Source organism: Thunnus albacares, chromosome 15, assembly GCF_914725855.1.
Source record: "Thunnus albacares chromosome 15, fThuAlb1.1, whole genome shotgun sequence".
Classification (NCBI taxonomy): domain Eukaryota; kingdom Metazoa; phylum Chordata; class Actinopteri; order Scombriformes; family Scombridae; genus Thunnus; species Thunnus albacares.
In genome coordinates this window covers 5,452,454-5,472,831 of record NC_058120.1, presented here as the reverse complement: position 1 = coordinate 5,472,831, position 20,378 = coordinate 5,452,454, and the positions used below count along the sequence as shown (strand labels likewise).

Below are 20,378 nucleotides of genomic sequence, written 5' to 3'. Positions count from 1 at the left end.
ATCAGCACATTTCACTCCTTTGATCCTTTTGGAGATAAAAGACACAGACTGAAGAGGAGGCTCGCTGCTTTACACTCTGTGTCGTGGTTTCTACCATTAACACCATCATATTTGCCTTATGAGAACTATGAAGGTCTACAAAGTTTTAACAAGTTGGGCATACGTTTGTAGTAAATGAAGAAAAGCGACTGTATTCTAAGTGTCCTCAGCTAACCTATTCAAGGTTCAAGTGTCTGTTGACCTCTGGAGAAATGCTGTTCCAAAGCTGAGCAGCTCTGAAGCCTGAAGTGGCTGTAGCTTGCAGACTCATAATATGATCTCATAGAAGGTAGCCTTAGAGTGGAGTTCATAGCCTAATATTCCTATTAAATGTGGAGATGAGTCATGGTTTCAAGATGACTCATAGTTTCCTAAATGACTCAAAATCTACTTTCGACTCTATGATGGGATTACAGTATGAGGCATTTTACTCGTAGCCCATATAAAAATCAAAAATAAAACTAACAAAGTGTGTACCACAATGCTATTATAATCAACAATGACAGTGAATGAATGAATAGAGATTGACAAGAAACAGTCAGAATCGAACCAAAGACATTGCAGTTGCATGCCACGCGTCTTAGACCAGGGACGCCACCCTGAAAACCATTTTAGACAATTAAGACAGAATTGCTGTGTGATGGTGGAAAAAAATCACAAAAGCTACAACTTTACACTCCAGTGGGGTGTGGGAAGATTAAAGAGGTAATCTTGATCTAAAGAACCCAGAAAGAGTGGTGACATAAAGTCAGGGAGGGACAGTTGTAGTAGTGACAGAGCAACAAAGGCAAGAATATATAATAGCATTCAGAGGAACATGAGGAGAATAGTGATCAATTAAAACGGTGCAGATATGTACACTAAGTGAGTCAAACTTTTAAACAATTAAAAAAGTTGTCCTAAACATATCATCATGAAGGTCTACTATAACAGGAAAGGGAGTAAACAATTAGCCAGCAAATCCATGCATACTGCAGAGTCTTGCTTTTTGTTTCCAAATGAAATGTCTTCTCTTACTATAAATGTCAAACCTGACCGACATTGCTCACCAGTTGATGACGTGTGTGTGTGTGAGAGAGAGAGAGACTGCTAGTTGAGGCAAACCATCTAACTAGTTAAGTGGATTAATCTTTCAAGGAGCCGTGTCTTTGGTCTGACCCACAGCAGGTCAGTGACAGCTGGTTGCAGCTCTAGACAGACTCAAATCACCTCACTTCAAGGTGAACAATACTGTCTGCAACAACTTTAAGAAGCTGCTGCTGACTTGTACTACTTCATATATATATTTGATATTTACAATTTTAAATAAAAAAAACATCTGTTATTTCATATTAATGTTAATAAGCAACATTAAAATGATTTTTGGTGAAAAATACAGTGCCAGTTAGGCTGCCCTCTCTAACATGTACCCACAAGTCTGCCAGATTTCTTAGAGCATGTTTATAGGGAGTGGAAAGAAGGCTGGAGAAAATGGTGGCACCTATCAATGATTAAAAAATTACTTCTTTTAATTCAAAGTAATTTAACCATGGCAGAACAGTGCTGTTGGTCAGAACTTGTTCAAGTGTTGTTTTATGATGTACCATAAGGAATGTCAACTTGTTCATTTAAAAAGAATGGAGCCGCACCCATTAAGATGAAACAATGTCTACTAGTCACCCTACATCACAGGCTACGGCCTTAATGTTGATATGAGCTGCAAGCAGTTCAACCAAAGCATGCTTTTTCCTTCTCATATTGTTTTATCTTCTCTCATAGAATATGTATGAACATCATTTTGTGTAATTAAGGGGGTTTCTCTGTAAATAAATTACCTGAGCACCAAGGCACTTAGTACATAATAAACTAGTTTGGACACACCTACTCATTCAAAGGTTTTTCTTTATTTTACTTTATTCTCTACATTGTAGATTAATATTGAAGACATCAAAATTATAAAATAACACATATGGAATTATGTGGTAAGCAAAAAAAATCACTACCTCATGAATCTGGTTAAGATACTGTCAATAGTGTGCAAATCTGTCATCAAGGCAAACAGTGGCTTCTTTGAGGAATCTAAAATATTAACATATTTTGAACATATTTTGCTTTGTTTAAACTTTTTTTTTGATTACCACATAATTCCATATGTGTCATTTCATAGTTTTTATGTCTTTAGTGTTGCTCTTCAATGTAGAAAATTGTAAAAATAAAGAAAGACCCTTGAATGAGTAGGTGTGTCCAAAGTTTTGACTGGTACTGTAGTTCTCTGTGCCGTTGGCCCTTTTCAGAACTGGCTTCTTTAAGACAGAGCATGTCTAGACCTAGCTGAGACAGATTGCTGTTCATACCTGACATCTGAATACATCCAAAGAAAGCAGTTGTGATCAGATTTATCTGCCCATAAATCAGATTTTACTTCTGAATGAACAGTGTTGTTCATTGAACTTTACACACACGCACATTTACACTTGACTGTAGATCGACAGGAGTCTTATAACCTTTTCTCAAGGTTGACACTTTAACCTTATCAAACACATGATCAAATAAATAACAGCTACAGTCTGGGACACTTTAACAGAACATCCACAATTCATGTTATTGCTTACAAGCCAAGTCAAATTACGATGAGCATGGTGAGAAAGGCCTGTCTGATACTAGCCTCAGGTATTGCTAATGACTTCAAAACCTCATCTAAGTTGTTTGACCTAAGTCAACTGTACAAAGTTGTTGGATGGAGTACCATCAAATTTGGTACAGACATCATGGTTTGATGGAAGAGGATGGAATGTAAAAACTTTGATCCCTTGACCTTTGCACCATCATGAGTTCAACATTTCTGTTTGCCCAACACCGTATAACCAAATACTGCACCAGTAAAACTACTCTAAGTACATTCCCATGTCGCCTTGTACCTTGTGTGTAGTGCTAATTAGCAAATGTTGGAAAACTGACACTAAGATTTTGAACATTAAACCCAATATCAACATGCTAGCATTATCATTGTGAGCATTTTAGCATGGTGATGTTAGCATGTAGCTGCAAGCTGCTGTGCCTAACATGCCTCACATAGTCGCTAGCATGGCTGTAAACTCTTGAAGCTGTGTCCCAAATCCAGACTTAACTAGTTCTGAGCAAGTTTTGAGTGTGTAGTGTGTTCACACTGGAAATGTGAGTACATTTACTAAGTATACTCAAAATAGTTGATGGACACTATTCTCTCACAATGCAATGAACAACAAAAATGTGGGAGCTACTCACAGCCGGGCAATGTTAAAAGTAAGAGTGGATGGTGGTGAAACAGCTCCAGGAACACCTCAGAAAACAAAAACTATTGAATTTAAAAAGGAAAAATAAAACAAACAAACAAAAAAACCCCATCTTTTTGTTAGGTTTTACTGTGCATTGTGAAGTCACAGGTAGTTAATTCCTGCTGGTATAAAACCATGTAGTATTGTTTTCTTGTAACTGCAGAAACAGTATGTAGCATGGACGTGGGACAGATCTTCCACCTTGTTGCTACATTAGAGTTTATAATTCAAACTGAAGCACACCATGATTTACTATTACGCCCAATGTCCTACCACCATGAAGTTCTGATTAGCATTGGTTGGAGTATGCAATATCTCTCTTGTGAAAACATGCCTTGATAAATTCCACATGGGACTGAAATCTTCTTCAGAAATCACAACCCACAAGGCATATTGTGGGTCTACACAATCGTTTGGCTTACGTGATACCATGTATCAAATAGCACTTCCTTCTTTCTTTGTGCCAACTTTGGTTGACCCACTTCCTGTGGCCCGATTGCCAGTTGTCATGGTGAAGCTAAAGCATTGTGAAAGAAAAAGGGGGCAATTTGCCTGGAGCCCAGATTAGAGAACTATACCACATGACACTTTGCTAGATGATGTTTATTTGTTCTACAGTGGGACAGTATCAATCGTGTCCCAACACAAAGGAGTAAACTAGGCTGGAGCTTTGTCATCTGGCCTCATGCAGTAACCTCTCTACTGATGGCAATCTCTCAACAAATACCTGGATAAAAAGCTTCCTGCTCATCTTAGAAAGGCTTTGCACCGATTAATTTGTTTTAAAGTATGTTAAACCCCTACCCTGATCTATTTAGCGGTATACAAAGTGACAGGGTTAGATGAGTGAAGATGACATAATCATGCCATATATGCACAAGGTTTTACTTTTACCCATGCCACGTTCACGTCTTATAGATTCCCATGTCTACAACTTACAAGCATCCGACAACTCGAGACAGTTGTATAATTACACAGTTGGTCAAGTGAAGGTTAAACACACTGTGCAGTGACAATATAACAATGTATTCATTACAACTTAGGTTTAATCATCTTGAACAACAGACTTTGGTTAAAGTGAAGCGTCCATATTTGCTTGATTTTCAGGCATTTCCGTATTATGAAGCACCAAGTCAGATACAGTATACTGGAGTTTTGAGAAGTCAGTTCCTCAGTCATAGTTACGACTTGGAAGTTGCTGTGAATGCTATTTGGAATTAAGAATCTCGTAATTACAATAACTCTAATATGATATGAGGGCTGCACAACACCACCAGCCGATTAGCAAACCTTAGCATGAGGACAGGAAACAGTTATCCTTGCTCTGCCTAAAGGTAAGTAAACCAAACTCTTGTAAGTTACCAGTCAAGCCAAGAAATAGTATGGCACATGACCCCCTATAAAAATGCAAATTGCTGTTTTTACACTTCAATTTTTGCACAGATTAAACAGAGTGAGCTATGATGTGTTAATTTATGAGTTTTAAAGGTGCTGGTATGAAGATTTTGTTGCCTTTGGACAGAGCTAAGCTAGTCATTTCCCCTGTTTCAAGTCTTTATGCTATGCTAACTGGCTCTTAGCTGTGGCTTCATATTAACTGTACAGACATGAAAGTGATATCAAACTCCTCAAATAACTCTGAGTAAGAAAGAAAATAAGCGTATTTCCCAAAAATGTTCCTGTAAAGCTAGTAATGTTGCAAGTATGTTAGGCTTTTGCAGCAAATGTCCAAGGTGACATTTGTGTCTAACATACTATAATCTTCTGGATTCCTCTTCAATAAATAATTAATATTCATACTGTCATAAAACCTGACAGACTGCCATGGTGCTAAAGCATGGTCAGCATAGTCAAAGGAGTTCAAATGAGCTTGGGTCACTGCTGGTATGCTGAGGGCTGAAACACACCTCCCTAACATTTGAAATGGGCCAATGCTACACCAGAAGGGGGTTCACACCATGAACCACATTGGGGGATGGGAGGGACACCCAGGCGGTCTCTCTATTTCCAAGAACTGCAGTTGTTGGCGGGGGAAATTTAAAAAAAACCTTCCTCATTCACATTTGTCTCCTCCCTCCTCTTACTGCTGACGTAAGTAGTTACCAAACTGCTGAACAGGAAGCATGTTCTAATTTGGCCAGTCTTTCCACAATTTGAGTAGAAAATTGGATATTTTGGTTTTCAACAATAAAAACATTGCAGACAATCAAGTGTTGTACCAAATATAATATAAAGTACAAGTGTTGTTAATCCAGTGTTGGCTTAACAATATATGGTAATAACAAAGAGCATTAAAAAATACTACATTTTTTTACACACACACATCTTTTATCTCCTCTATTAACTGTAACAGAGGGCTCCACTAAGGAGCAGTTGTAAGAAACTAGACGCCTGAGACAAGGCAGGTCATGTTAAGTCCTTTCAGATCTTCATAGCTTTAATTCCTCCTGGGGCCACCCATGCTAAAATGGATGTAGTCAAAGTACTTGAAGGTGTTTTGGATAATGGCCTAGGCTTTACAGTGCATGCACACACCCAACAACATAGGTAATCATTTTTAATATGCTCGGAATTTGCAAAGAGCAGCTAAACACATGGCCAAGACCACCCAGGAGCAGGGCAGGCTTGTCTGTTCATTAATGTCAGTCTTTGCCACTTGTGCAGAACGTCTCCAGAACATCTCTAGAGCTTAAAATCAGTACTCTTCTATGTTTTAAGAAATCTGCCTGGGCGGAGTGAAGGTAAGAAACCTGAAAACTTGGACTTTAGGTGAGGACTGTTGTCCATCCAGCACAAAGGCACTGGGTGCGGACTAGCGCTGCCATTCTCAGTACCGGCCTCTTCCTCCCCCTCTTCCTCTGCCTCCTCCTCTTCCTCTGCCGCCGCCCCAGCCCCTCCCACGGCTGCTGCTCAGGTGTCCGGCAGAGCGCCTCAGCTTCTTCCTCTCCTCATGGTGCTCCCGTTCTGCCTGCTGCTGCTTCCTCTGCTGCTCCGACTGCAAAGGTGGACAGAAAAAAAGTATATTCGATAATGTTCTGCTGCGTGTTTCTACCACCTGTACATAGATGGCAGGTAGCCGCGGGGGGAAGAGAAAAAATATTTTGAAGGCCTGATGAAGGTTGCTTTACCCAAACAGTAAAATTGCCACAGATGTCTACAGAGTGCAGGAGCCGATTTTCTAAAACTAATGTTCTGAAAGCTCATGCTGAGGGCACATTTTGACATTTTGATTTTTTTTTTTTTTTTATTCCATAGCTTTACACAATGGAGAGATGGGAATGAATTATAAACCAGGCAGGGGACGGTGCACCACATGGGCAATTTACCTTTTTGAGAGTAAAGGTTAGCTGTTTGCTGCCCACTGCAGTGTCGGCCATGTTGCTGGTTCCATTGTGCTCCTCCAACTTCAGACGGTCCTCCAGAGAAGCCCTGGGAGAACACACACATCTTCCTCAGATAGTGTACAGTATACATAGAATGCAGATAGAAAGTATAAGTACATCTCTGCTGACTTTCAGCTTTAAGCATGGTTTTGTATATCATTTATATAAGTTTGTAAATGTATTCATTTAGAAAATACCACAAAGTTTCTTCTATCACTGTAGAGGCAAGTTACTGTGCCAGACTTTGCAAACCCGTGCTGTGAGTGTGTACCATCTGACACAAGAAACCATCACTCTTATAACAGTTCCACTTAATACATTTCCAAAGACATACTTCTGTAGTTTCTGCTTGCGGGACATCTCGTTAAAGCTGCGGAACTCCTCCCCGGCTTTGATCTGATAAAACTGAGGCTGACTTGTCTTCTTGCTCTCAGCCATGTTTGAGGTTTTCTCTCCTCCGTTGTGTTCCCTCTCCAGCAGGACAGTGTTGCGGTCTGCTTCCTTCCTCTCCTGCCGCCGGCGGTCTCGGCCCTCCTGCCACAGTAGCCTCCGCTGCTCCCTCACCTCCTCCACCCAGCTCTTGTCGTCGTCCGAGCTCTCTTCCTCGGAGCTGGGTCGCCCTTCGGACTCCTCGTCCTCTTCAGCCTCCTGGATAGAGATGTCGCAAAACAAGAAATACTGATGAGATATTTTTTAATGTACAATGACCCTCCTCCTAAACAATGTCTAGAAACGACAGTATGTGCAAAAACAGAGCAGACTTGCAGAGGCCTGTGAGTAAGAGAAAAAAAAAAAAAGATGACTGTGTCTGGACAGATTATAGGATGCTGCAAGCTGATATCACACATCATACAATACTTCCAACACGAGAACTGAATGTGGAAAGCCACTGTTTAGTTATGCTACTTGCTTCAGGCTTAAAGAAATACTTTGACATTTTGGCAAATATGCTTATTCACTTTCTTGCCAAGATCAGAAGATTGATAATGCTCTCACATAGGCGGGGGTTATCAATCTTCTCATTGCACTCTTGACAAGAAAGTGAATAAGCATATTTCCCAAATGTCAAACTATTTCTTTTCATTTCTAATACAAGTTGTTTACTTTCTCATGGAGGAGCAGCTGAAGAACTGGTGATTCAAGCCTGAAGTCTTTCAATTGGATTTCTAGAGAACTGTTAATTTAAGATTCCAGTTTAAGTTCCCAGTAATTTAAGATTGCTGGAAACGTGCCTGGTATCTAGGTGCAGCGTTACCTGTTGAGTGGCGGCAGCTTGCTGAGCCAGTAGTCGCAGCTTCTTCTTCCTCTTCTGTCCCACCTTGGAGACGATGGGGTTGAGCAGACGGAACTCCTCGCTCTGCTCGTCCACCTGGTACTCGGGGTTTTCGAACATCACCTTGAAGCGGTCGTCGCCCAGGATTGATGGGAGAGCCTACGGTTTTGAAAAAGTTGGAACGGTGAATAGGTTTTTATGGCTAGGTAGAGCATGCCAATGCACAAGTTAGGTTTAAGTTCTCTTTTTCTCTTGCCTTCGTTCAGTTCAAAAAGGTACACGATAGGAAACATGGTGATAGGAAATCATCTCTTAAAAAACTTGAATTCTTTAATTCCAATCACATTTTTGGACAGAATACAAAGAATTAACATTGAAATGAAAGATGAGTCATCTCCACATTTTAAGAAAGAGTGCTATGATGAGTATGATGAGTTCATAAATTAAAAGAACTGAGGAGCACAAATGAACACGTAACATATCTACCTTGCCCCTCTTTTTCCTAGACGCCAGCTCTGCTTCGTCATCTCCCTCCTCCATCAGCTTGAGAGCAAGCTCCTTGTTCACTTTAGGCAGCTTCTGTCTCAGTCAGGACAAATTGTACATTTGATTAGACACACACTGGGATTAACTTCATTGCTTCCCACCAAACTGCCTTTCACACACATTCATGAGCCAACACACCCGTTTTTTTTACTGACATTATGAAACAAAGATCATAAAGTAAAATTAGACTCTTGGTTTTTTGACCTTGCCTTCACATCCTGCCACACCTATCAGCTGTTACTGTCAGCTTCACAGGCAATAACCAGTGAAAACCAGTTTAAAAAGTCAATTTCACTCCATGAAATGCTTAGGGGAATGGATGTTTGGCATGGGGAAATATGTATAATAGTATTAGTTTTCAATATTGAGCAAGGAACAGTGAAAAAGTTGTGATTTGCATGATTTCCTCTCTTACACAAACAAACAAAAAGACAATATAACTTTTCAGGCCTGAGATTTGGACAGTTCTACTCAACAAACTGGGTGAAGCTGTAGCCACTAGCGGGAAGCTGAGACGTTTTGTTTGGAATCTCTCACCTTAACCTGCACCCTCTGGGTCCTGGACTCCTCGATCTTCTGCCGGATCTTATCCTTGCGATACTCCTCGTATGCAAAAGGATTTGCCATACTTTTGACCTGTGGCCAAACCAAACAGCGAAAATGTCAAATCCACTCATTCCTCTTTGGCAATAACAGCACTTTAGCGCAGTACTGTACGTCTGTTATGTCATGATCGGTCTGATTTTAAGGACTCTGCCAAATATGCAAGATGTGTTAACAAGAACTTGATACAGCAGTTAGACACTTTACCTTGTGATAAAGCCTGATGTCCATGAAATAGCCGTGCATGTAGGCTCTCAGGAGAGACGATCCCACCAGGTGAGACAAACCTGACACCGATAGGGAAACAACACTGAGTCAGGTATTTATGAGAAAAAGTGAAAATTGTACTTTTTATTTTCAAGAATCACTTAAGACTACATTTGTTCATTTCATTCATTCATTTGTTCGAGTATAAAATCTTTAAAAAAAAAAAAAACATGCTGATGCACCTTACTCTGACTCTGTTGTCAAACTTTAGTGGTTTATTATATAGGTCTTGTATCTTACATATTATATAGATCTCAGTGAAAGAGTAGGATATGTAAAACATTACCAGAATCTGCTGACTTCTTCCATCAAAGTTACAGTGTAGAAATGTGACACAACGTCTATATTTAGATTTTACTGAAGTTGCTTGATTGATCGGATGTAAGCTGAAGTGAGGAGTGGATCCTATTAAATAGTAATATTTGTTTAAAAAGGTTGAACCTTTGCACATAAGAAATGTTTTAGTGAAAGAATGACTAGATATCTGTAGGCAGTTTGGTGGGAAACAATGAAGTTAATCCCGGATAAATTCAGCTTTTCCATACATGGCATAAAAATCTAACTTTTTTTCTACAGCATCCTTTCATTCTTCTCTTTACATCAAAAATATTTCAACAGCTATTCTTCATTTTATGCCATATAAAAGAAGGTTTCATTCCTCGTGTCTTTATGAATTTGCATAACTGAACAGGATTATAGTGTGCAAACAAGTAGTTTAGAGAAAATGTGTCACTAGGGTAACAAGTTACTAAGTAACAATTAAAATCTGACAACAGTGTAAGAATCTCCACCTTGAAATGACTCACTGTCGGGTATGAATGGGAGCAGCAACATACACGTGTTGCGTTCATTTTTTCTTTAGCGAGTGAGTGCGTGTGGATCACAAGGGACGCGGAGAATGTGGAGGATCTTCCGTCAATGTGTTCTACTCTAGTCCGCCCAGGCTGCCTCGCTGTTACATAACCGGGCCACATTACGCGGCTCCTGTAAATCAACACCGCTGTTCCCCTGCCCCTGCCCCCTCCTCTGCTTTTATTCCACGGCAGCCAACCACCTTTCTGCTTCTTGTCATTTGATCTCTTTACTGCTGAGCCTGCATTCCAATGTTCATTCAACCCTTCCAGTGTCCACTCCCCCTCGACCCTCCTTGCTACCACCCCCACGCATAAGACTTTTCTTACCTAATGCCTGTCAATAGTCAAGCCACCCTTGGTTGGCAACGTGACTCCGATTGATTCAAAGTTTGGAGTTTAACTTGCAGGGCTGTAATAATGTTCCCTCACTAAACTATTTGATTGATCTCTTTGACCCCATATGCTTTCTAAAGAAAAGGAAAAAAAATGCATGCATTGCTTGGGGAAAAAGGGAAAACCTTTGCTGTGAAAATTGTTGTATAACTGATTTCCCCCCCCTCACATGCAGTGAGGTTAATGAAGGCACCCAGCTCTCACCCAGGCTTTCCAGGTCCTTCCGGGTGACAAACTTGTAGTCATCGTACACTGTGCTCTCCGGGCTCTCCTCCAGCTCTTCTGTCAGGTTGTCAAGGAAGGAGCACCAGCGAGGTGCGGGCCCTAGAGCCTAAACACACACACACACACACACACACACAGGCTCATATGTTAACTGTCGAGTAAATGCTAAACCTTTCATGTATCTGTTCAAACAAATATAGACCAACTTTCCCGGATCGTCTTTCCATTCCAGTTAGAAATGACTCTGAGCTCTTGGAATGACTGAGCTCATGTCATGATGACACCTAACCCGATAGTGGTGATACGGCAAAAGCATACAGCTTCTCATGTTGACCGATCATTTTCACATGGTTTCATTCCACTATCCTAACATTGTCACTGCTGAGTGTCTGCTTGAAGTTCTAACTTAGACACTACTGGCTCACACTTAGAAGTTAGAAGCCGTGTTGTATTTATAGCACCAAACCAGGAATTTCAACCATGTTCTCATCAACATCTTGTCTGGTCTGGAAAGCAAACCCGATTCTCTGTCTTCTTTCTCCGTTTTGTTTCCATCAGTTCCTTTTGTGTGGATTTGTTCATTAAGGATAAAGGGTAATCATTTGTTGCTCAGACTATAAAGCCCCAGCAAATGTATGATTTTCTGCTATATAAAGAAAACTGACTTGACTTTAAAGAGTTCTGGGGTTGCTGTAATCATCCCTGCTCCCCTCCTCTCTTTACTATCTGCTGAAGAAAGGTAAGTGTAAGAGATGTAGGACAAAATCCACAGTCCTCCTCCTCCTGTGCAAAAATACAACCCAAAGTTCAGCTGAAGATAATATGAGGCTTCTGCAGTCTGAGTAAGCAAATGGAGTGGTTGTCTTTGTCCTTGCAGTCATGTGTAGGTTTATTGATGGCGTTTTGGCCCTGCAACAAACCTACTCTATGACCTTTGTCCTAAAAAGTCTGTAATTTTGAAAAATACCCACTTGATTTATCTAACTCAGACAGTGAAGCCTCATATTATCATCGACTGAACTTTAGAATGTGTTTTTTTTTTGCTCAAAATGACGACTGCAGGGATCTCTTAAAGGCCAGTACAGAGAGAGGGAAGGATTGCGGGAATTGCGTACATGAGGGTTTGCAAGAGCAAAAAGGTCCGAACTTAAAAGGTGTCACAGCCGCTGTCTTAGAGGCTGCTGTTGCATAAATTAAGTGTGTTATCTGTAAAGAAGGTTTAGTTGGAATGCTTCAGAGTGGAAAGAGAAAGTCTTTCTCTTCATGCCTTTCTTGTTATGTAACTACATGGGATTTCCTTTCCTGTACTGCATCACTCTGTGAGGATGGTACAGGTTGAGGGGAGAAAAAATTAGCCGGGCTGAAACACTGAATTTGTAAATTGTTATTTTTCCCTACAATCACACATTTATAATGTTTGTCCAGTCGTATCCATTTGTGTTTTCTTTTATGTCACTATTTCATGCTGTTTCTCAAAGTTCAAATCTTCTCTTCCCTCATATGTGGCAATAAAACACTGAGCTAAATAAAGGTTTAACTACATAAAAGTTCAGCAGATCAAAGATCCACTCGTGACATTTCACTGACTCAAAATACACTAAACTGTGGCTTTCTGCCTGTTCAGTGGAGTCCGCTCAGTCCACATAGATGATGACATCACATGGTGTCACACGCTGAGGCCAAAGTCAACAGAACTTGTTCACTGTTCGTGTTTCATCAGTGCCGGACTGACAGCTGATAAAGCTTCAAGCTGTCCTACAGAGACAATCATCTCTGGCTTATGCCACACTGAACCTTAATGGCAACGCTAACAGGTTGTTCAAACAAGACTGAACGCACATCCTGATTTTTCCCAGTACTTTTTTTTTTCCTGACACCATAAACAATCACATAAAAAGTCGCCCTTGGGACACGAGGTACTTTGCCAAATCATGATGTGCAGTCTGAACACACCTCCGAGCTGCGTTTCTCAGAAAATCACCAATCAACCAACAGTTTGACATTTCGTGTCGTAACACACGACGACGACTATTACCACAGTATTTTACAGAAAAGCTTCCAAGTTAAGGCAGTAAAGCTCCCTGTAGATCATGATGTATGTGTGACTTGCGCTGGACCCTGCAGACACGATGTTTCGTTCAACTACATGTGTGAATTCCTGTGTGCATGAGTGACAAATGACTTGATAAGAAAAACCTGTCCATGCAAAGTTCTGTGGAACTGGATGAACCTGAATTCCCCCAAACAACACAACAAAGGACAACGGATCAACTAATAAACCAGTAAACAGGTGTATTCACCAGTGCAGGACAGACAGGTCAAAGCATGTCCACATCCATCATGCTTGGAATTTACACATTTACACTAAGTCTAGTTTACTGTACACACCTTCTCTCAGATAACACAGGCTATAAGGTCATATCAGTCACAGGACTAGACTGTTGATGACTTCCCTCCAGCTTTAATTATTACACAGCAGACCTGTGGGTATCAGATTAACTAACATACAAAAAAAACCCCAGCAACAATCGACCGAATCAGCCGTCTTTGTGTACACAGCTGTGTGCACATCTGTTCTGCAAAACACCAAATGTCCTTTATTGCACCATAAAGAATGAGTGCGCCTGTGTTTCTATCAGATACGTGCTTGTCAGGCCTACACTCGATGAACAGGATGTGAACGTGACCCGTCTGCTGCACACTGGCTGTAAAGTCACAGCTGAGGAATGTAAATGCCTCTGCACTCACCGGGATGTAGAATGTGTTCATCTTGGGATCTTCATTGGCAGTGAAGAGCATACCTGTCAATGAGACGCAGGATAAAGGCGACACAACGTGAGGACAGAAGCAGAGCAGCTATTGTACAGCTCATATATGGTGTAAACACTGAGTCACGTATATCTGAGAGTCCTATTACACTTGAAAAATGGAGCTAGAATGTGAAACAGTGACTGGTGAAGACTTGAATATGCGTAGCCTAAGGGTAGGATTTAGTTTCAGCTGTAATGAGAAGGGAAATAGAAACTGCTGTTTTTAGAAACTCTTCACTGAAAAGTAATAATTTAAAAAGAACAAAAGAACTGGTGAGCTGAATGAGCAAAGTGAGGGGAGTGTCTTTAGCTCATTGCTCTAAAACATCTTCAAGAAAAAACTTTGAAGCTAAAAATTTCAAGTCTGGCTTACATCAGAACTAAATGATCATTTCATTGTGAAAAAAAAATCACCTTCAGTCTTGCATCTTGTGGAAAATGACAAGCATGTAATGACAGACCAGACGAAACTGAAATGTCAAAGTGTGTGAACTCTACAGTGGCGCCACCCGGAGGTAGAAGAGTGACAAGTTATGACAAAAGTGACCTTTTGAAATCTTTTTGAAGGACAGTTTTGAACATTTTGTCACCACATTAAAACTTAAGTGAGATTATGTAAGTTTTCTTCCTCTTACTTACGTACTTATGAAGTACGTGGTCTGGTATGACCAGTAGTTTCTGGAGGCTTATATATTAGCAAAATTTAGCTTGATATCTCCATGTAATAGACATCACTGAGTCAGTTCACCACCTGGAGAATTTTCTCTACTTGTGCTACTGTTATGTTATGCTTTGGCATTCATAACTATCCCATAATTGTCACATGTAGCCACAGTGGTCAGTGTTCTACGTTGTTACGTTGTGACTCAGATCTGTTTTTTTCATGATAGTGTGAACAGCGGGTCAATTCAGGACCACAACTAGTTCACACTGGAATCTGATGTTGTTCACATTTTAAAAATAATGTGAACAGCCAAAACAAAAAAATACGATCTGAGCAATAAATCTGAATTGAGCACTAAAGGACTGCAGTGTGAACGTAGCTATAGCCTCCTTTTAAAGCCATCACTTCTGTTCATCTTTGAAGGCAGATTTAGCATACAAGTATTTAAGCTGCTCACACAGCTATCTGCAGACACATTCATTTCATTTCATCTCCTCCTCACTTTATTGGTGAATATTTTTTATCTAAATACACATTACAGATACAATTAATATACTATGTGTAGTATTAAGTAGCTTTTATTTTAGTTTTTCATGCTTAATTTGCATAGTAGAAGTTCATAATAAATACTGTATTCCATTACTCATCTATTTATCTCTTTTCACACTTCTGCTGCTGTGACACTTGCATTTCCCTGCATGCAACCAATGAAGTTTCTCTTGTCTAGTGATCTTGTTGGAAAGGTTCTTCTTACCTGAATGAGGGTAGATGCAAACATCATTGATGTTGCTCTGAGGCTGTATGGAGGAGAACACCTTGCCCTGTAGTGAACAGAAGAAGAGATGAGTGACATCAGAAGATTTCTTTATGTTAACACAAGCTTCCACATGTCCACCAAATGAAACATGGAAAGATTTCTGACTAGTTCATTGTTTCACATGGGCTAACGTTACACATATGCAAACAATCCTTTTACATCATCTCGGACTACTCACAACATACTGGCTGCTACTAGTATTGAGCGATTCAATGAATCTGAACATCTACACGTATTTTCCCGTAATTAGTTAGAGTCTTACACTGTCTTTATTCCACATTTTTATGATCTTTGAGTCGGCTGACACAACCAGGTCCATCTGATCGTGGAAGTTGAGTGACTTGATTGGCAGGTTGTAGAAGTGGTCTTTAACCAGCAGCGGCTGGCTGGAGCGCAGGTCATACAGCAGCACCTTCAAGACAAAGCAAAGGGTGGAGAAATCACACTAAATCTGTTTAATGCTGTAACAGGGACGCTACTGAGTGCTCCAACAAACAAGGAAAAAGTAAGGATGCATTCAGGACTATTATATTTTTTCCAATTATCAGTTTTCTATCACAGACAACAGGAACATTTTATTTTAATAAAGTCACATCATTCGGCCTTTTTATTGAAAACAGAGCTTGTTTTGAGAACAGCATGACTTCTTAGAAGAGACTACATGACGTCAGGCATTTCATTGTGAGTCGACTGATCACAGGAGGAAGAGGAGGAATTTTGCGCCATGCGGGCAGCTGACAGTTTACAACAACAAATGTAAAGAAGGTGGAGGATGTAGCTGTGAACCAGTGTTATTTAGATTCTGACCGCTGATGCCAACAGGACTGATGTCCAGCTGCTGCAGCAATGCCACACATTTAAAACACTAAGTGATGTGTGACGGCTGAATGATTTTGGCTCACCTGTCCTGTGCTGGTGCCTACTGCCATGGTGAGGGAGCCGTTAAACTTTAACGCACTGATTGAAGGCAAACTCTGAACTCTGTCAACACAAACACATCACCGTATCAACAGAAGGAAGGCAGAAATATGGGTATGAAAGACATGTACATTTCAGTTTGGTAAACACACCGCTGCTGCTTTGTGACAGGATAAAAACTGGACATTTCAGAGTCTTCTACAGTGTATCATAATGATGATACACTGAACAGCTTGTAGCTTTTTTTTTTTAATGCAGCAGAAATACAAGCCATGTGGCTACATGCTATGCATCGTCCGGCTGAGATCAGCAGAAATCATCTGACATCTCGGCGTGACAGCTTGGTACTTACTCTGTTCCCTCGGTGAGGCTGCTCAGGGCGCAGTCCAGCATGCCCACTCGATTCCGGACGCGAGGGTCCCAGCATTCCACCTTTCCCTGGTAACCGAACAGAAGAGATGTCAAACAGTCAGACGAATGCAGAGTCACTGTTGGTTTCAGCGAGCTCACGACTCCGGAGATTTTAATAACATCTGGGACTGAATTTAAGACTAATAAAAAGCTGCTGTAGGCAACTTTTCATGTCGACAGCTCCAAATGTAAGTGAGAGACGACGGTTTGAGAAAGTTGAACTTTAACACTCAGAAATCATGTAGCACGCTTATTATTATCAGCCCAGCTGGTGTGTGAAACAAACAATATCAAAGAGATGAGAGAGGAGGAAGAGTCACCATCAGAGAATCCAACAATGAAAAATGTCATTTTCTCAACCCTCTTCCATAAACCACCACACACACAGTCTGCAGCTTATTTTCCATCCTGCACTGTTAAAACAATTCTCTTTTTTAGCAGCAAAACTGATCAACTGTGAAATTGTTCTGTTTCACTTTAAATACACGTTGCACAATCAAATGTGCATTAAGCAACGTCAGGCTTCTGATACTCTCAAAGACGTTTGAATCATTATCGGGAGCGATTACTGTGATAAACAGGACTTTTTAAAAATATGACATTTTCAAGTCCTTGTATGAGCAATTAGGCATTTGGTAATAAACAGCCACTATCACACGTGTGTCACACACAGCCTGCTATGGCACTTACCTCAGAGGTTCCTGTGGCAAACAAATGATGGACGGGGTTGATGTCACACACATTGTGCTCCCTGGTCGCAAAAGAAAAAGAAGCATCATGAACGTCAGCTAAGAGCAGCGACAGGAAAGAGTGACTGCCGAATTACACCAAAGCTTGACTGTTTACACTGAACAGAATTGAGTTGTATGACAATTTTCAGCAGGCTGAATCTAGAGAAAGAAAAAATGTTTTGCAATACTCACACAGCATCTGTCTGAAGTGAGTTGAGGAAGCGGCCTTGTTCCAGATTCAGTCGATACACCTCTGAACTGAAAATCAAAAGAAAAACAGTAACAGTGCTGCTAAACCGACTTATTCCTAAAAACATGCAAAGGATGCATTTAATAAAATGCCTGAATGAGAGAGCAACAACATCTGTCTCACCTTGTCCCCACAAAATAGAGGTCACAGGAGGGATAGTGATAAGAAAAGTCCCGTCCGAACTTTGGAATGCGCGTCTTGTAGTAGTGACCGTTCTGGGAGTGGAACTCTACGTAGCGGTCGCAGTGTAGAAACACCAGCTGCACGCAGGCGGAGAAGTCAAAACAACACTCAAATAACAGTCTTGACATTGTAACATCTGAGCATTTCATGAGTTTGGATTAGAAACACATTCAGTGCATCAGCATTAGGAAAATAAAAGGTTGGTTTAAATCATAACCAGCTATTTATTCAAATACAAAACTATTACACTAAGATTCTGGGAGATCGGTAAATAAGTCAACTAACCCATTAAGCATCCATGGGGCTGCATGTCAACACTACAGTATATACTACAGCATAACCCTGCAGCTCTCCACTAATCTAAACCACATGTACAATGATGCACATCAACTGAAGTGAGTGAATTTAAATATTTGATACATTTTTGGACAAAATGACTGTGTGGACACACTGTGGATTTTGGCCCCCATCACTTACATTAGGTACTTTTGGATCAGAGGAACTTTTTCACAGTTCTAAGAGCTGTTGGATAAACTCTATTACTCTTTTTATTGTGTCCACACTGCAGGAACTGGGAACGATCATAGTTCTTAGAACGCTGTTTTGTGGGACTTTTTTAGCTCCTACTTCAGGGAACCTTGAGTGACGGAAGTGTACACTGATTGGTCAAACACATGAGCCAATGTAGCAATGGCAACCGTCATCTTTAAAAACCCATGTAAAACAACTGCATAGTCTAAATTTGCACATCCCCTTTTCCCCGCGAAAACTACATATTTTCATGGCCTTCTTTCTGTTTGCATTCACAGCGCCAATATGAACGCTGAAGTGACGTAAGCCGGCCGGCGGCTAGTATAGCAAGATTCCTCTCAGGGAGATCTCGCAACTGTTTGGTGTGAATGCTCTTATGGAAAGCGTATTTGAAGGGGATCTTTTAACAGCCAGTATGAACAGGAGTTATGATTACAGCGAGGAGAACTTCTTCCACTGTTCATATGGACACCTGACTGCTGTTTTAAGACACACTTGAACAATTGTGAATCTATCCTTTAATTGAGGCTGCTCGCATAATCAAAAAGAGACCAGTTTCCTCTGAGTGGTGGCCTCGCAATACTCAGCTTTTGCAAACCACAAATGCATTAAACCAAATGCATCTAACTTACACTAACCAAGCACTTTATTAGGAACACATGTGCAATCTAACAGCTCTGCCAGAAATTCTACTTTTACAAAGCTTATACATTTTCATTTTGTTGACATTGTCAGATGATGATAATTCTATTTTATGCTTATTATTGAGGTCGTAGTGGGTGGTGGTGGTGTACATATACATATATAAGTGCTCGGTGATGATATAGACTATATACTGTACACTGTGCATACAAAAAACAAACATCACAACACAAACTGTAAACATCGTCTTACCTTAGAATAGTCATCAGACAGGATGTCGAAGGCCACGACTGTGAGGGGGAGAGAAAAAAAAATCATCCAAATTCAGCCGTCCATGATATGAAAGTCCAGCAGCAAGTGGGTGTGTGTACTGACTTACCATCTGAATCCAGGCAGCGCTCAAACTTCAAGGACAGCTGGTAGGTGTCATAACAGCGGATCCTGGGTTTGTAAGTGCCTGAAATAATGGAAAATTAAAAAAGGCACAGAGAAAAGAAGTCGCTCCTGACTACTGCCTGTAACTATCTCTATCAACAGCTCCTCTTACCTGCTGCCAGGACGTACTGCCCGTCCCTCGACACTTTGATAGAGGTGCACACTGTGGGCATCTCAAAGTCCTGGATGAGCTCAATCCTGCGCTGGATGTCTAGAAAAGAAACAGACAGACAGATAAGAAACCATCATGTCAGAATAACCACATGCATTTAGAGCAAAAATTAAGATTTGATACCGCCGAAATTGAAGCTAGCAACTCACCAACATCTTTCTTTTGTAGCTGCCTCTTCTTCCGATCCGACAGCCACTATAGGTGAAAGAGGAAAACGAACATTAGTTTTGCATAATGAGGGATAAAGGCTCATCTTAACAGAGGCAAGTTACTGATGTTTAAAGGGTGCCTGAGGGTGTTCAGCTGTAGAAATATGTTCCTTAATTGATATAGAGGTTTACATTGAGGTGACATTTTTTTGTAGTATATAAATATTTTTTATTTTTCATTTAATCAAACTTGTAGATGCTATGAGCAATACAGTCCACACCTTTCACTTATGATTTGGTGTGGAATTTAATGAAAATAAACATGGCTTGAATTGTATTTCAGTATCTAGCACTGATATTGTGAGGCTAAATAGTGACGTATTTTTTAAAGAGAGTTTCACAATGAAATTTACTCAGTAACGTTACATTAAGGAAAAACAAGTCAGAACTCCTCTTGTGACGGCTAGCTGTGTTAGCTCGTTAGCTCGTTTCATGGGAAGAAAGTACTAAAATGTAACTGCGGTAAGTTCGTGCTTCTCACCTCTGGAAGAGACTTTCCATGGCTTAAATTGTAAATCTTCACATCGTTCACACTAGATATCTGCATTGTAAAAAGTGAACACGGCTCCGGTCACACATTACATTCAATCCACGTTGTTGCTGCGGAGCCAAAACAGGAAGTAAAGGTGAGCTTTCGGAAACACGTCCGTGTAGAAACACCGAGCACACATACTATCCCTCTCCTCTCCTCTCCTCTCCTCTTCTCTCCTCTCCTCTCCTCTCCTCTCC

At 40.6% G+C, this 20,378-nt stretch overlaps 1 protein-coding gene across 1 annotated transcript; it reads right to left on the bottom strand.

The window, feature by feature from the left end:
- Nucleotides 1-5,540: 5,540 nt before the first annotated feature.
- Nucleotides 5,541-20,299, bottom strand: nol10 (nucleolar protein 10). Its single transcript, XM_044375486.1, has 21 exons — nucleotides 20,131-20,299; nucleotides 19,590-19,635; nucleotides 19,381-19,479; nucleotides 19,213-19,290; nucleotides 19,086-19,123; nucleotides 17,601-17,737; nucleotides 17,420-17,485; nucleotides 17,187-17,247; nucleotides 16,438-16,523; nucleotides 16,070-16,148; nucleotides 15,430-15,579; nucleotides 15,105-15,171; nucleotides 13,625-13,677; nucleotides 10,856-10,982; nucleotides 9,345-9,424; nucleotides 9,072-9,170; nucleotides 8,475-8,567; nucleotides 7,971-8,147; nucleotides 7,050-7,363; nucleotides 6,659-6,761; nucleotides 5,541-6,327 (listed from the first exon to the last, which is right to left on the bottom strand). The coding sequence occupies exons 1-21, from the start codon at nucleotides 20,194-20,196 to the stop codon at nucleotides 6,160-6,162; spliced, it is 2,187 nt and encodes a 728-aa protein (XP_044231421.1). The 5' UTR covers nucleotides 20,197-20,299; the 3' UTR covers nucleotides 5,541-6,159.
- Between the last annotated feature and the right edge of the window lie 79 nt (nucleotides 20,300-20,378).

What these genes read in the sequence shown, in the direction of transcription:
- nol10 (XM_044375486.1), bottom strand. Translation starts at nt 20,196, where the DNA reads ATGCAGATATCTAGTGTGAACGATGTGAAGATTTACAATTTAAGCCAT. An exon ending in GCAGTACGTCCTGGCAGCAG is followed by an intron (nt 19,291 to 19,380) that starts GTAAGAGGAGCT and finishes CCATTATTTCAG; the next exon opens with GCACTTACAAACCCAGGATC. An exon ending in TTGCATCTACCCTCATTCAG is followed by an intron (nt 13,678 to 15,104) that starts GTAAGAAGAACC and finishes TCTCATTGACAG; the next exon opens with GTATGCTCTTCACTGCCAAT.